At 36.5% G+C, this 14,719-nt stretch overlaps 1 protein-coding gene across 2 annotated transcripts in view; it reads left to right on the forward strand.

The window, feature by feature from the left end:
- FARSB (phenylalanyl-tRNA synthetase subunit beta) overlaps window positions 1–14,719 on the forward strand; it is a 65,247-nt gene that overhangs the window by 10,814 nt on the left and 39,714 nt on the right. For both annotated transcript variants that reach the window (XM_081813508.1, XM_081813509.1), the window contains 8 exons: window positions 1,878–2,032; window positions 3,822–3,891; window positions 4,470–4,585; window positions 9,050–9,200; window positions 9,976–10,084; window positions 10,995–11,065; window positions 12,940–13,001; window positions 14,221–14,272. In XM_081813508.1, the coding sequence (XP_081669634.1) occupies window positions 1,878–2,032; window positions 3,822–3,891; window positions 4,470–4,585; window positions 9,050–9,200; window positions 9,976–10,084; window positions 10,995–11,065; window positions 12,940–13,001; window positions 14,221–14,272 (786 nt within the window). The remainder of the gene's footprint in view (window positions 1–1,877; window positions 2,033–3,821; window positions 3,892–4,469; window positions 4,586–9,049; window positions 9,201–9,975; window positions 10,085–10,994; window positions 11,066–12,939; window positions 13,002–14,220; window positions 14,273–14,719) is intronic.

The following is a 14,719-nucleotide window of genomic DNA, read 5'->3' on the forward strand; positions in this document are numbered from 1 at the left end:
AAGGGGAACCCTCCTACACTGTTGGTGGGAATGCAAGCTGGTGCAGCCACTCTGGAAAACAGTATGGAGGTTCCTCAGAAAGGTGAAAGTAGAGCTACCCTATGACCCAGCAATTGCACTACTGGGTGTTCACCCCAAAGATACAAATGTGATCCAAAGGGGTATGTGCACCCTAGTGTTTATAGCAGCAATGTCCACAATCGCCAAACTGTGGAAAGAGCCAAGATGTCCATCAATAGATGACTGGATAAAGAAAATGTGGTATATATATATATATATATATATGTACACACACACACACAATGGAATATTATGCAGCCATCAAAAAAACCCCACGAAATCTTGCCATTTGCAGCGATGTGGATGGAACTAGAGGGTATTATGCTAAGCGAAATAAGTCAATCAGAGGAAGACATGTATCATATAATCTCACTGATATGAGGAATTCTTAATCTCAGGAAACAAACTGAGGGTTGCTGGAGTGGTGGGGGGTGGGAGGGATGGGGTGGCTGGGTGATAGACATTGGGGAGGGTATGTGCTATGGTGAACGCTGTGAATTGTGTAAGACTGATGAATCACAGACCTGTACCTCTGAAACAAATAATACATCATGTTAAAAAAAAAAAAAAAAGATAGCAGGAGGGGAAGAATGAAGGGGGGAAATCAGAGGGGGAGACGAACCATGAGAGACTATGGACTCTGAGAAACAAACTGAGGGTTCTAGAGGGGAGGGGGTGGGAGGATGGGTTAGCCTGGTGCGGGTATTAAGGAGGGCACGCTCTGCATGGAGCACTGGGTGTTCTATGCAAACAATGAATCATGGAACACTACATCAAAAACTAATGATGTATGGTGATTAATATAACATAATAAAATAAAATTAAAAAAAGACAAAAAGTAAAAATATTAAAAAAATCTGTTATTCTCTGCTATAATGTGGTGATGAAGATATTCTAAGCTTTTGGCTACTGCATTAAAATTATTCTAGTGTTTCTTCTCTCTTTTTGGTTGCCTTTATTCTTACTGCTCTCTATACCTTTACTGTCATTAGGTCGCTTCCCATTGTGCGTATAATCTCTCCCAATTTACACCACAGTTCTGATCGCTTCAGTTTTTTTTTTTTTTTCCTCCTTTTTTTTTTTAGTGTTCCTCTCATTCTCATGTTGCTTCTAGGCTTGGGTGCCTACTGGATTTAACTTTTAGAGTCATTGTAAGAAGTCATATTTATTTGGTGAATCATTTTTACTTTGCCTCTTTGACACTTTTCCTTGTTGTTGCTCTTTGTACTTGGTGGTGGTATTTTCTTTTAAATCTGAGATGGGTAAACTCTTTTTGTAGAGGTCCAGATCGTAAGCCTTGTAGGTAGTGTACTCTCTATCACAACTCAGCTGTTACAGTATGTAAGTCACAGTAGATAACATGTAAACAAATGGGCCTGGTGATGTTCCATTAAAACTTAACAAAAATAGGTGGCAGGTATGATTTTGGCCAGTGGACCATAGTTTGCTGACCCTTGCTTTAGAGGAGTTAGTGCTGTTCTGAAATGACTGAGTATGCTAGATGTCTGAACTCAGCAGAATATTGAGTATTTTTTGTTGCTGTGATTATAACATTTAATGTTTTTGTTGCAGATATAATAAACATGTTTTATTGCAGAAAAGAACATGTATAATGTATTTACTCCTTTCTTTAAAAAAGATCTATTTATTTTACTTGAGAGAGAAAGAGATCATTCCTGACCTTAGCTGAAACCAAGACCCTGATGCTCGACCAACTGGGCCACCCAGGAGCCCCTGTAGTTACTACTTTATAGCCCTGTCAACTTTTTCCAAAGAATTTAGATTTATTTCGCTTTATTTTTTTGGACTTGTTTTAGACTTCTGAGAAAGAAATCATAAGTAAGGAACAAGGTAATGAAAAGGCAGAGGGAGCCTCTGATGTTGTTCTTTACAAAATTGACGTCCCTGCCAATAGATATGATCTCCTGTGTTTGGAAGGATTGGTTCGAGGATTTCAAGTCTTCAAAGAAAGGTAAGAGAATATGTTTATTAAATACTTTGCTCAGTTAGATTTCTTTTGCCTGTTATTATCAGCAATCCTCTTTAAGTCCTTAGAAAAGAACTTGTTGGGCAGGTACACAGCTTTAGCTTTGCTTAGAGGGAGGGTTGGAGAGTAAGATTCATGCATATTTTAGCCATTTAAAAATTTGCGTACTGAGTCCTAGCCTTCCATCTGGGGAACTTTTTAAAACTGGAGTGGTTAAGGATTTTATGGTTTATAAAATTTTTTAGTGCGTTCATGTGAACATCCTCAGTAATCCAATAGAAATAGATGACTAGTTGGATTTGTTAAAGGTTGGGAGGAAAGTAGAGGTGGCAAAACTTTGTATGCTGTTTGCTTAAGAACTCTAAGGAAGCTCAGGAATGGAGCTTCCTAGCTGGAAAACTGAAAATCTTATGATGGCTCTCTGATCTTGGACAAGTTAATTGGCCTCTAGTTTCAATCTTCTAATTTTTTTTTTTTTTTTTTGAGAGAGAGCATGCACCTGCTAGTGCTGGGTGGGGGTAGGGGAGCGCAGAGGGAGAGAGAGAATCTTAAGGAGACTCCATGACCCTGTGTGGAACCCGACATGGGGCTCAGTCTCACAACTCTGAGATCATGACCTGAGCCCAAATCAAGAGTCAGATGCTTAGCCGACTGAGGTACCCAGGCATCCCTCAGTCTCCTAATTTATAATGAATATTTTTAAGTCCCCTTCCAACTATTCATGAATACAGAAAGTAATGAATATATGAAGTGAAAAGAGGTGAAACATAACACCTAGCAAAAATAATTATTTTTGCTTTCGATGACATATCATCTGGTCAGTTGCGAAAGAATGAGAGCCTCTGGCCGATGGGCTAGACTGAACCTGTGAGGTTTCAGGTGACTGATGGGTATGGGTGAAAGGGTGATAATTAGGCATTTGGTTTAGGTGGTTAAAATTTGGAAGGTGACTCAGTTGGTTCTGTGACAATCAGACCCTCATATTTTAGGGCCAGGGATGATCCCTTAGAGTGTATGTTCCAAACCTGCTTCATTAGAGTTTTCTACTCCTCATTTTTAAAAATGATCAGACAGGATTAGGAAAGTGACTTAACCCTTTTGCTACTCAAAGTATGGTCTGTGGATCAGCATCCTCTTTATCACCTGAGAGCTTGTTAGAAATGCAGAATCTCAGCCTCTACTCAAGACCTATTGAATGAGTCTGTGGTTTAACAAATTCCCCACTTGACTGTGAGCACATTAAGGTTTTTGAGAAGCACTGAATTGAAACAGTAGTTCCCAATCTCTCCTGATAAGAATTACCTGGACTATGCCTTCAAAATGTACCTTTCCTTGGCCTTTCATTTGAATATCCTGATTCAGTAGGTCCAGATGGGACCAGGCAATCTGTATTTTTAATAAACCCTATTTTTCTTAGAAGCTCAGAATCTCATGGTTGGAATAAAGCTTTAAAGGTTATCGAATCTAAAAAAAAAAAGTTAACAAATCCAGCCCCTCAGCTGAATTAAATACCCCCTATATGGTTGCTTAGTGGTTTTCTAGCCTCTGCTGATCCTCAAGTGACCGGACACTTCTTACCATGAGGCATCCTATACCATTTTTGGACTACCTTAAGTGTTAGAAAGTTTGCATTTTGTTTTAATATTCAGCCTAAATCTGATTTGCTGTAACTTCAGCCTATTTATTGTCTTAGCTCTATTCATTTTTTGTACTTTTACACAGAATGGAGCTTATTAAATGTTTTGGTTAAAAATCAAGTTTAATTTCCTTTTAGGATAAAGGCTCCAGTGTATAAACGGGTAATGCCTAATGGAGAAATCCAGAAATTGATCATCACTGAAGAGGTAATAAGACTAAATTCTTATTTTCCTTTTTAGAAAGTTTCCTTTGTGTATATATTTGTAAGGTGGGTAGGGAACAGGTACAAACCTGATCCTTCTGCCAAATATAATTTTCTTTGACCATTTGCCAAAAATGGACATATATTTAGCCTCTAGCTCTTAAAAACTGTCAATTTGTTCCCTTTCATTTATTGGTGAAAGCAAAGCATTTGTTTTCCTGGATAACTTTGGAAAATAACACCAGGTGTTTATTTAAAAAACTTTGAGATAGAATTAAGTTGTGGTATATTAATAAAGTTTAAAGAAACTTTGGGGGAACATTATTTTGGTAAAATATCAACTATGAGCAAACTACTTACAGGTTAATTTTTTCTGGTTAGTAAATTTTCAGAAATTTTACTGAAATGTACATTCCACGAGAAGGGTGACTTTGTCTCTTGTCACCACTATCTGATTAAATGAAATATATATGCTTTTTTGCAAATTTGCAATAGTATCAAGAGTGCAGCTAACTTTCTTTCACAAGATGTTATGAGAAAAGCCCAGGTATGGACAATCTCTAATGATACAATGAACTTCAGACAGCTAAAATACGTCCTTATGCTGTGGCAGCAGTTCTCCGAAATATAAAGTTCACTAAAGATCGATATGACAGCTTCATGGAACTCCAGGAGAAATTACATCAGAACATTTGCAGGTTTGTGGTTGCATTTTTCCTCCTTGCCTTCCTCTGTCCCTTCCCCTCTTTTTTCCTTTTTACCCCTTTTTCTCTCCCTGTTTCCCTCCCTCCTTCCTTTCTCTCTGCAGATTTTTTCAGAGCATTTCTAAATTAATATGTGAGTAACAAGAGTTTAATTTGCTTAACTAAATTTAAATAAGTTTACATTTTACCAGATAGCTTTTTGTTTCTGTTACTAACAGTGAATGCATGGAGAAATAAGAGCTCTATTTGGCATACTGCATAGACAAGAAATAGCTATTCCTAGAGATTTTCTTGGTTTTTATGTTTGTGCTTTTGTTGTTTGGTTCAAATTATTAGTAGTGGATTATACTACTAAATGTTAAATGATGGTAGTTTGAAGTATGACCTGTCATTTTAAAATGGAAAAATTTTTGGCTTGTTGTCACTTTTTGAGTATAATTATAAATTTACAGATGAAACTTGAGACTTTTAAATAACTCAATTTTCTTACTCCTATTCAACATTACTATCCATCGTTTCCCATGGGCTCCTTTGATGCACTGATCTTCAAACATATAATTCCTGAACTCCTAAAGGTCAAGGAAGGTAACAATGGGAGTCTTTGAACTAACCTCATTATTTAAGAAATCCTGAAGGAAATCATAGATTTACTGATAAACATTAAGCTTTTAGCTAACATATCAAGTTTTTTTTGTATTGGTCCTGAAATACATCAGCATATCTCATGCTGATCAAGAAGTATGATTAACTTTTATTGGTATCTTGAGTAAAAATAGAGTTTTTATTGTAGTAATTGCAGTTTGGTATACTGGAGATTGAAGAGGCTTCTATGTAAGTGATGGGCTAGGGACAGGGTTGGAGGGGACCCTGGACGTTTTCTTCTGGGGTGGAATGTTTTAAAAATAAAACATCAGTAGGCCTCCATTTCCAGAAACATCTTTATGTGGTAAAAGAAACTTTTTCAGAATCTAAATAATATTCCTGTTCTTTTATAAAAATAGTCTATTTATTAGCTTGCTAATAAGCAAAACAATAAGAATTTAAATACCTCAAATGAACAAAATAGATTTCTGACAAGCTAATAAGTGGTTGAGGCCGATTATCTGTTCTGGACTTTGTTAATTTGAAGAATCTATTTTTATCTAAATTGGAAGGCATTTCCTCACTTAATTCAGCTTTAAGGTCTGTTTATATGGTATTTGTGGAAATCATGAGCTTTTTGAAAGGGGAGAAATAAATCCCTGCCTAACACTGTGGTGTGCCAGAGTCCTTACCTGCTAGTAAATCCTAATTAATCTCTTGCATGAGCTTTGGAAACTTGTGTTTTTCAAGGAATATATTCATTTTGTTTACATTAGCAAATGTATTGGCATTAAGTTGTTCACGATGTTCTCTTATTAATCCTTTTAATATCTAGTATTAGTAGTGATACCACTTTTTTCACTTTTTTTCCCTTGATCAAGGGAGGGTGGCTGGAGTTTTATCAGTATATTGATCTTTTCAAAGAACCAGCTTTTGGTTTTATTGACTTTTTTTCCCTCCATTGATTAAGCACTGTTCTGAGCACTATTCTGTGTAGGGCTAATTGCTAGTATTGAGGCAAGACCCTTCTGCCTACTTGATCCATTCCCACATGAAGTAGTGAGGTTTTCAGTCTGTGTGAACATCGTTCCTCCATTGAGTCTTTCCATGGCCGCAGGTAATTTCCTCACATGCGTGCACTGATCAGTACTCAGCCAAACACTTGAGGGGTACCCTCCGCAGATCTCCAGAATTCTCATAGCTCTCTGCACTTTAGTATCGTTTCCAGCGAACCCCAGCTGTCTTGGTCTCCCTAGACTCTCAGTTATTTCTCTCAACTCAGGGAGTCTGCCGATCTCCAACCTTGTCCCTCTTTCCTAACTTAAAATGTGGAAACCCCTCCAGGCAGTAAGCTGGAGCAGATGTGGGGCTCACTTCATTTATTTCCTGTCAAGGATTGCTACCTTTCATTGCCTGATGTCTAGTGCCACCCATGAAACTGTTTCCTGTATTTTGTCCCTTTGTGGTGGTTTCGGGCAAGAGTGTAAATCTAGTCTCTTACTCCATCTTGGCTAGAAGTGTCCAATGAATTTTTTACTTCAGTTATTTTACTTTGCATCTTAGAATCCATTTGGTTTCTTTTTACAAGTTTCTTTTTTTGCTGTTATTTCCTCATCTGTTCATTATGTGCATATTTTCCCCATAAGTTTTGATTATTTTTTATGGTAGGAACTTTAAAATTTGTGTGATGATTTGAAAATCTGGGTCATCTTAGCATTGGATTTTAGGGACTGGTTTTGTCTGGAGTAGAAATCACATTTCCCTGTTCTTATGTCCAGTGCTTTTTTTTAAAAAAAAAAAACTTATTTAAGCAATTTGTACGGGGCTCGAACTTAGGACTCTGAGACCAAAAGTTGCATACTCTCCTGACTGAGCCAGCTGGGTGCCCCTCATGCCCACTGCTTTTTGATTGCACACAGAATGTTACGTTATGGATAAGGCTCTTGATTTTCTGAGGACTGGTTTTGTCTTACAGGCAAAGACTCTTGAATACTTAGCTAGACTCAAACTTGAAACACTAGGCTAGGCAAGATCTCTGCAGTTGGCAATAGCAGAGTGTTCTCAGTTCTTTCAGCTTTCTCCTGCTTTTTCACAGCAAGACTTTAAAATTTTTTGCCAGTACGATAGCTAAAATCTTGATTTCTAATTTTTAGTTTGTGTATCTTCATATGTCTGGGATATTAGTCCTTTTCCATATGTAAATTATAAGCCTTTTCTCAGTTTGTCTTGACTTTTGGGGTCTTTGGATGTATAAAGTTTCAGATTTGGATAGTCCCATTTATCAGTCTTCCTAGGACTCTTTTATTTTTTTTTTTAAGATTTTTAAAATTTTATTTATTTATTTATTTGAGAGAGAGAATGAGATAGAGAGAGAGAGCATGAGAGGGGGGAGGGTCAGAGGGAGAAGCAGACTCCCTGCCGAGCAGGGAGCCTGATGCGGGACTCGATCCAGGGACTCCAGGATCACGACCTGAGCCGAAGGCAGTCGCTTAACCAACTGAGCCACCCAGGCGCCCTAGGACTCTTTTATTTTGTGTCAAGGGGTGTCCTCCAGTTTTACACATTGTTGTCCTATATTTTCTTTGAATAATTTTTGTGGTTTCTTCTGTGAGTATATGTACATTTGTGTCTTATTTTTCAAAATGCATAGCTCTTTGATTCATCCGGAATTTATTTTTGTGATTGGTTTGAAGTTGAAATTCAGTGACCTTTTGTGGGAGTACTGTTTTAGGATTAAGGGACCATTACTATCTTAAAACAAAACAAAACATGGATTTGTCGATTGTTAATTTATCTACACAACTGTATATTTCAACCTCTGGTATTTCTGGAGTTATCTTCTGTAAGCACATAAATCATTGAGTAATTTAACACTTCTTTTGTGCTTGTTAACAGTTCTTTTGAGTTAATCCTATTTCTTAAAGTTCTTGTTATCAGTCTTGAGGGATGACTAAGAATTATTTCTTACAAATTTTGAAAATATTTCATAATTCATGTAACATGAACTTCAATAAAATCCTTGATTACTAATGCATTTTATCTGTTTGGTGTATATATGCACTTAAGCATAAATACTCAAATATATTTGTACATACATCTAAAACTAATTCTAAGAAATCTTAAGAATGCCATAAATTCTGACCAAGTTTCTTTTTGAATTGTCTTTTAGAAAGCTTAGAGCCAAATTTGTGACCCGCTGTGCTAAGACTGTAGGCCTTTAGATTCTAATTTAGTATTAACATTGTTCCTGGCTCTGTATTATATCCCTACTTTTTCTTTCTCTCCTAATCTTAACTTGCTGTAAGTTCCTAAAATTACCTTAAATCCTTCACACATAAACTGTAGAACAAATGAAATTAATAGCTTTTGAACTTCCCTTACACATTAAATTTTAAGTGTAATTCACTGTTCTTAATTTTTTCCATGATTAAAGTAATACAGATTTGTGACAGAAAAATTTAGGAAAATATACAAAAACCACAACAATTCGGTAGTTTATTCTAATAAAACATCTGTTTACTTGAGGACTCTGAGAGGAAATGGGTTAAAAAAAGCAGGGAGGGGGGGAGTGTTCACTTGGAAAATGTCCTGGTTAACACAGTACTTGGGAGAGCATAGTGGCAAGGAATTTAACTGTAGCTACTGAAATAATGTGTTTTGAGTAGTTTTAGAATTTCTCATTACTTTCAGTGCTGTGAGAAGTTGTTCATTATACTCTTCTGAAGTTGTCTTATAGTAACAGGCTATTTTAGGGAATTGTCAAAAATCTTTTTTTTTTTTTTAAACATAAGGTCTGTTAGTTCTAGAATTTCTGCTTTGGAATATTCAAAACTTTTTTTTTTTTTGGTCTCTTTTTCTCTCTCCCTCAACATTTAGGAAAAGAGCCTTGGTTGCTATTGGTACTCATGATTTGGACACTTTGTCAGGCCCTTTTACATATACAGCAAAGCGACCTTCAGATATCAAATTCAAGCCTCTAAATAAGACCAAGGAGTATACAGCCTGTGAACTGATGAATATATACAAGGTAGATTTTTTTTTATATTATGCAAATAGTTCTCCATAAATCAAGAAAATTTCTTCAGAGTCAAGTCTTGGAATTAGGGAGATGTAAATGAGTACTTTTTAAAAACTGTCTATGCTCCAATGAAGAGCTACTGATGCATTTGACGTAGAGTGGGGCCTGGGCATAGTTTTATTACTTTTTTAACCTTTTGGATGCTTTTAATGTACAGCTAGAATTGAGAACCACTGAAGTAGAACATAAGCACATTATAATATTCATATTTGGGTATAATTATAACTCATGCACCTCATAAAGAATAAGATTTAGGTAGGGTTTTTTTTGTGGGAAATAGTATTACAGTGTGTCGTATCTCCTACTATTTAGCATTTTAGATTCCAGCAGTTAAAATGATTCTATAGTCACTTAATGGTGCTTAAAAAAAAATAGTATCATTCAGAAAAAATAAAGCTTTTATCCTTGGCCTGATTTGCCAGTGTTTTCTTCCTATTTATGTAAACAGTTTTGTGATGGTTTGTGTTTTGCTTGAGACAAGTTAGGCTTACCAGTGCAAATCTGTTTTCACTCTTGGAAAACGACTTGGCTGTGTTCTCATCTCTCTCCAGTAGGAGATGAGGTATATAAGGATATTAAGATATTTAGAAAATCTGACAAATGTAGGACTTTCTGTAATACGGGGCTGTTTTATTGTTTTTCTAACTTTTCCCCTTTTTTTATACTAGATAGGTATATAAACTAATTAGCATTAGAAATACAAAATAAATTTTAATTTTTTCAGACTGACAACCACCTTAAACATTATTTACATATCATTGAAAATAAACCCCTGTACCCAGTTATCTATGATAGCAATGGTGTCATCCTTTCAATGCCTCCGATTATCAATGGTGAGTTATTTCTTAAGCATCAGATTTTTTTTTTCTCTTATCCTTCAACATTTCTGTAAGAATTGAACTCTAGACTTGGTGCAATCAAATAAAATAAATCTTAATCAGGAATCTCCGGTTTTTGTAGATTTTATTGTAATAGTTCTTTTTATTAACATTTTACTGGTGATTTTTATATAACTTTTAAATGTATAGATATTTATAAGTACATAGATATTTACTGGTGCCAGTCTCTGGATTCTTTTATTTTCCTCTAAAGAGCATTGATATTTTGGTTTTAGCCTGTGGCTCAACTTGGTTAAGCTCAAATTCTGCCTTGCCTGCTGTTTTATAGTTAAAACTTTTAAACTGAATTTCATTTCTGAAGACTCTTTTGAAGAGGCAGCTTGGATGTATTTACAAAATTTAATGATGTCATAGCCATACATGTTGACCCTTCTGGAGGTGAGGAGGGGGTTTAGTTGATTCACGATGGGAAGAGTCTCTTCCTCCTTGAGGTGTTGAGCTGTAGCTGTTACAGTGGTTCAGAACCTGAGCTTCAGAGTAGCGAGATCCAGACCCAGGTTGAAGCCTTGCTGCTTAATAGACTGTGATCAGGGTCAGCGAGCGGAAGCTCTGAATCTTCGATCTGCCTGCAGCTCTGTCATAGGGCTGTGGTGGAGAGGAGAAGAGACAACCTCTGTTTAGTGCTGGGCACTGCAGCTCTGACACACTGAATGCAGTAAAGGCTTGTTATTATTTTATCTCTATTCTCCTGCTTGTAGTGGGGGCTTAAAATAAATGTTGCATTACCACCTTACCACTGAGATGTCTGTTTATATTGTACTCTAAGTGAAATGTAGAAACAGATTTTAGAGAATGCACCTATGTTTCTGAAACTGATTGTTCTATTATTTTGTGTTTGTTGTAGGAAATCATTCCAAAATAACCGTAAATACTAAAAATGTATTTATTGAATGCACAGGAACTGACTTCACTAAGGTAATATTTCCATTTTTGTATGGTCAGACAGGACATTTTAGTTCTGGGCCAAGACTAGATGGCTGAACTTTAAAGTACTTATTTTGTAGGTGGGAACATATTTCAGAAACTTAGAAAATTAGAAAGATCCAGATATTCTGTACTTCAGTTATGGTGTGTTCATTTAATCAACAACTCTTTAACGAGCACCTCCTGTCTTTCCAGTGCTGTGCATTAATGAGTTTCATGTTTCTTGACTTGAAGGAACTCATTCTAGTGGGAGAATTAGCCATATACCTGAATGGAGTAAGTGCTGTATAAATTGTTTATCTTAGTTGGCTTAATTTAAATGCTGAGTAATTTGGCACCTGTGTGTACTTGGTAATAAGTGTTTAAAAATGAAGTGGCTTATAAAGAGGTGTTATTTAGCAAATTGATAAAGGGTTTGTGCACACGATATCTAGAATATGTAGAATACTAGTTCATTCACTTTTAGTAACTGCGTATATTGGATTGGATTGCTATGAAACTTTTTTTTTACGGCATAAATTTCTTTATACGTGTTAAGGCATATGGTAATGTGGCAATTAAGCAAATTAATAAGATAAGCTTGAATGGCAGGAGAAGGCTGGCCTATAGAAATAGGGCCATAGGGTGCCTGAGTGGCTCAGTTGGTTAAGCGACTGCCTTCAGCTCAGGTCATGATCCTGGAGTCCCGGGATCGAGTCCCGCATTGGGCTCCCTGCTCAGCAGGAAGTCTGCTTCTCCCTCTGATGCTCCCCCATCTCATGCTCTCTCTGTCTCTATCTCATTCTCTCTCTCAAATAAATAAATAAAATCTTAAAAAAAAAAAAAAATAGAAATAGGGCCATAAATGGCATTCAGTACATCTTACAGGATTGGACACCATTGTAAGGTATTTCATTTATAACTTTTATGGGCTATATTTGCCTTCAGAAATACTAGAGTAATATAGCTTACAATATTTACAAATTTTTAAAAAATTCATATGTTAACAGGCCTTAGATATCTTTGCTGAAGCTTATATTTAAACAGTGAAGTATATATAAAAGCAAAGCCTATATATATCCCAATAAGGTTACTGTATTTTTTCCTAAGAATATTTTTTTCAATTAAAAACTTGAACAAGGGGCGCCTGGGTGGCTCAGTTGGTTAAGCGACTGCCTTCGGCTCAGGTCATGATCCTGGAGTCCCTGGATCGAGTCCCGCATCGGGCTCCCTGCTCGGCAGGGAGTCTGCTTCTCCCTCTGACCCTCCCCCTTCTCATGTGCTCTCTCTCATTCTCTCTCTCTCAAATAAATAAATAAAATCTTTAAAAAAAATAAAATAAAATAAAAACTTGAACAAATCTGTATGGTCCTTACAGTGTGCGAGGCATTGCTCATATATTAATACATTTTATCCTTATAATAACCAAATGAGATATAGAAATATTTATAACCTCTACTTAACAGATGAAGATGCTAAAGTACAAAGATGGTAAGTAAGTTGCCCAAAGTCAGATTACTAGTAAGTGGTTGAGCCAGGAGTCCGGCAACTGGCTGCAGAGATCTAGGAGATTGATAGGGTTTACTCCCATAGTTAGCCATTTGTCTCTCTTAAAACTTGGTGAACTCAAGGGAGAGGGCCAGGGGAAGCAAATGATTTGTTTCAGTCATGGATTGTTAACTCTCAGAGAATCGAATAAATGCAGACCACCTGAAGATAAGGCTAGGCCTACTTTAGCTCACAAGTTTTTATTCCACACTCCCTTTTTTTAGAATGTATATATACAGTTTCATTTTTAGATGTTTGAAGACTAAAGTTTTCACTTCCATCTGAGTGAAGAGAATATATTTTTAGACTACAATATTTGTCTTTTTTCTTTTTTGCAGGCAAAAATAGTTCTTGATGTTATTGTCACCATGTTCAGTGAATATTGTGAGAATCAATTTATGTGAGTTTATTTGACAACTTTATTGAAGCCTGTTGCTCTGAAGGCAAAGCTCTAGGGCCTTGAAAAATGTGGCTCCTGTGACTAGAGCATATCCTCTCTTTGGGGGGCTAAGACCTATGCATAACTGTTTAAAATAAAAAGTGAGGGGCGCTTGGGTGGCTCAGTCGTTAAGCGTCTGCCTTCGGCTCAGGTCATGATCCCAGGGTCCTGGGATCGGGCTCCCTGTCCCACCCACATCGGGCTCCCTGCTCAGCGGGAAGCCTGCTTCTCCCTCTCCCACTCCCCCTGCTTGTGTTCCCTCTCTTGCTGTGTCTCTCTGTGTCAAATAAATAAATAAATAAATAAAATCTTTAAAAAAATAATAAAATAAATAAAATAAAAAGTGAGAATTACTTTTAAAAAGTTTCAGTAATGTTTGGGCTGTAAGGGCAAGTTATTGCTAGCTGCATTAGTTATTGCACTTGCGCAGACATTGTGGAGGCAATGAAATTTAAGCTGTGTTTAAAGATATTTGGATTTGAGGATGTAAACATGGAAGGACAGACAAGGACCAGCAAGTAGGGAAGGGATATATGCTTCCCTTATGTATCAATAGGATATTGATATGTATCAATAGGATATATTCCCATATATCCCTTATGTATCAATAGGATATATTCCCATATATCCCTTATGTATCAATAGGATTACTGTATTTTTTTCTGAAGCTTATTTTTTAATTAAAAAGATTTAACTAAATGGTCTTTGCCATGTATCGGCATCATAGTTTATTCTAGAATGTTAATTGTAATTCAAAATAGCCGTATCACTGCAGAGCACAGGACTGAAATTGTATGGCAGGGTCTGTTTTTGAAATTCATTTGCCTATTAGTGATTGCATAGTCAAGCTTTCATGGTGTAACACAGCACCCTGGTAAAGCTTGGAATGTGTATATCCATGTTGGCAAGGAGTAATAGAGGATGCATGCTTTGCAGCACTGAGAAGTAAATATCAAATGTGTGCTGCCTGAAGAGATGTGGGAGCCACAGGGGATGGAACAGTAGGGTGGTGGTGTGTTTAGGAGGATTAATCCAGACAGCAGTGTTGGAACGTGAACAGATTGAATGTGTTGAGGTTACTGTTGTAGAACAAGTGAGAGAGACTTGTTAACCATACACATTTCTAGAATTTATGGCCCTTTTTGTTTTTAATATTTCTGGCTTTTTGTTTTCTTTTAAGGGTTGAAGCAGCTGAGGTAGTTTTTCCTAATGGAAAATCCTATACCTTTCCAGTAAGTATTTAAGAAATGGATTTGATGATAATACTAGTAATAATAATGGTTACAGAGTGCTCGTTGTATGTCTGTCCATCATCCACCCACATGCCAGGCATTATACTATGTGCATTACATGGATTTAATCCTCACAGTAACCCTATGAGGGTGGGTGCTGTTCGGCCCTTTCCCAGATGGAGAGATCTTGCAATGTTAAATAGCTTGCCTGTTACTATTAAGTGGTGGAGCTAGGTGATAGTCTGGCTTCAGCTCCCAACATGTTCCATTATACCACTGCATTAGATGGCCAGAATTCCTCTGATTTGTTCTTTTTATTTTATTTTATTTTTTATTTAAATTCAATTAACATATAGTGTATTATTAGTTTCAGAGGTAGAGTTCAGTGATTCATCAGTCTTATATAACACCCAGTGCTCATTCTATCACATGCCCTCCTTAATGTCC

Source organism: Leptonychotes weddellii, chromosome 3 (assembly GCF_054177405.1).
Source record: "Leptonychotes weddellii isolate Sample4059 chromosome 3, ASM5417740v2, whole genome shotgun sequence".
Classification (NCBI taxonomy): Eukaryota; Metazoa; Chordata; class Mammalia; order Carnivora; family Phocidae; genus Leptonychotes; species Leptonychotes weddellii.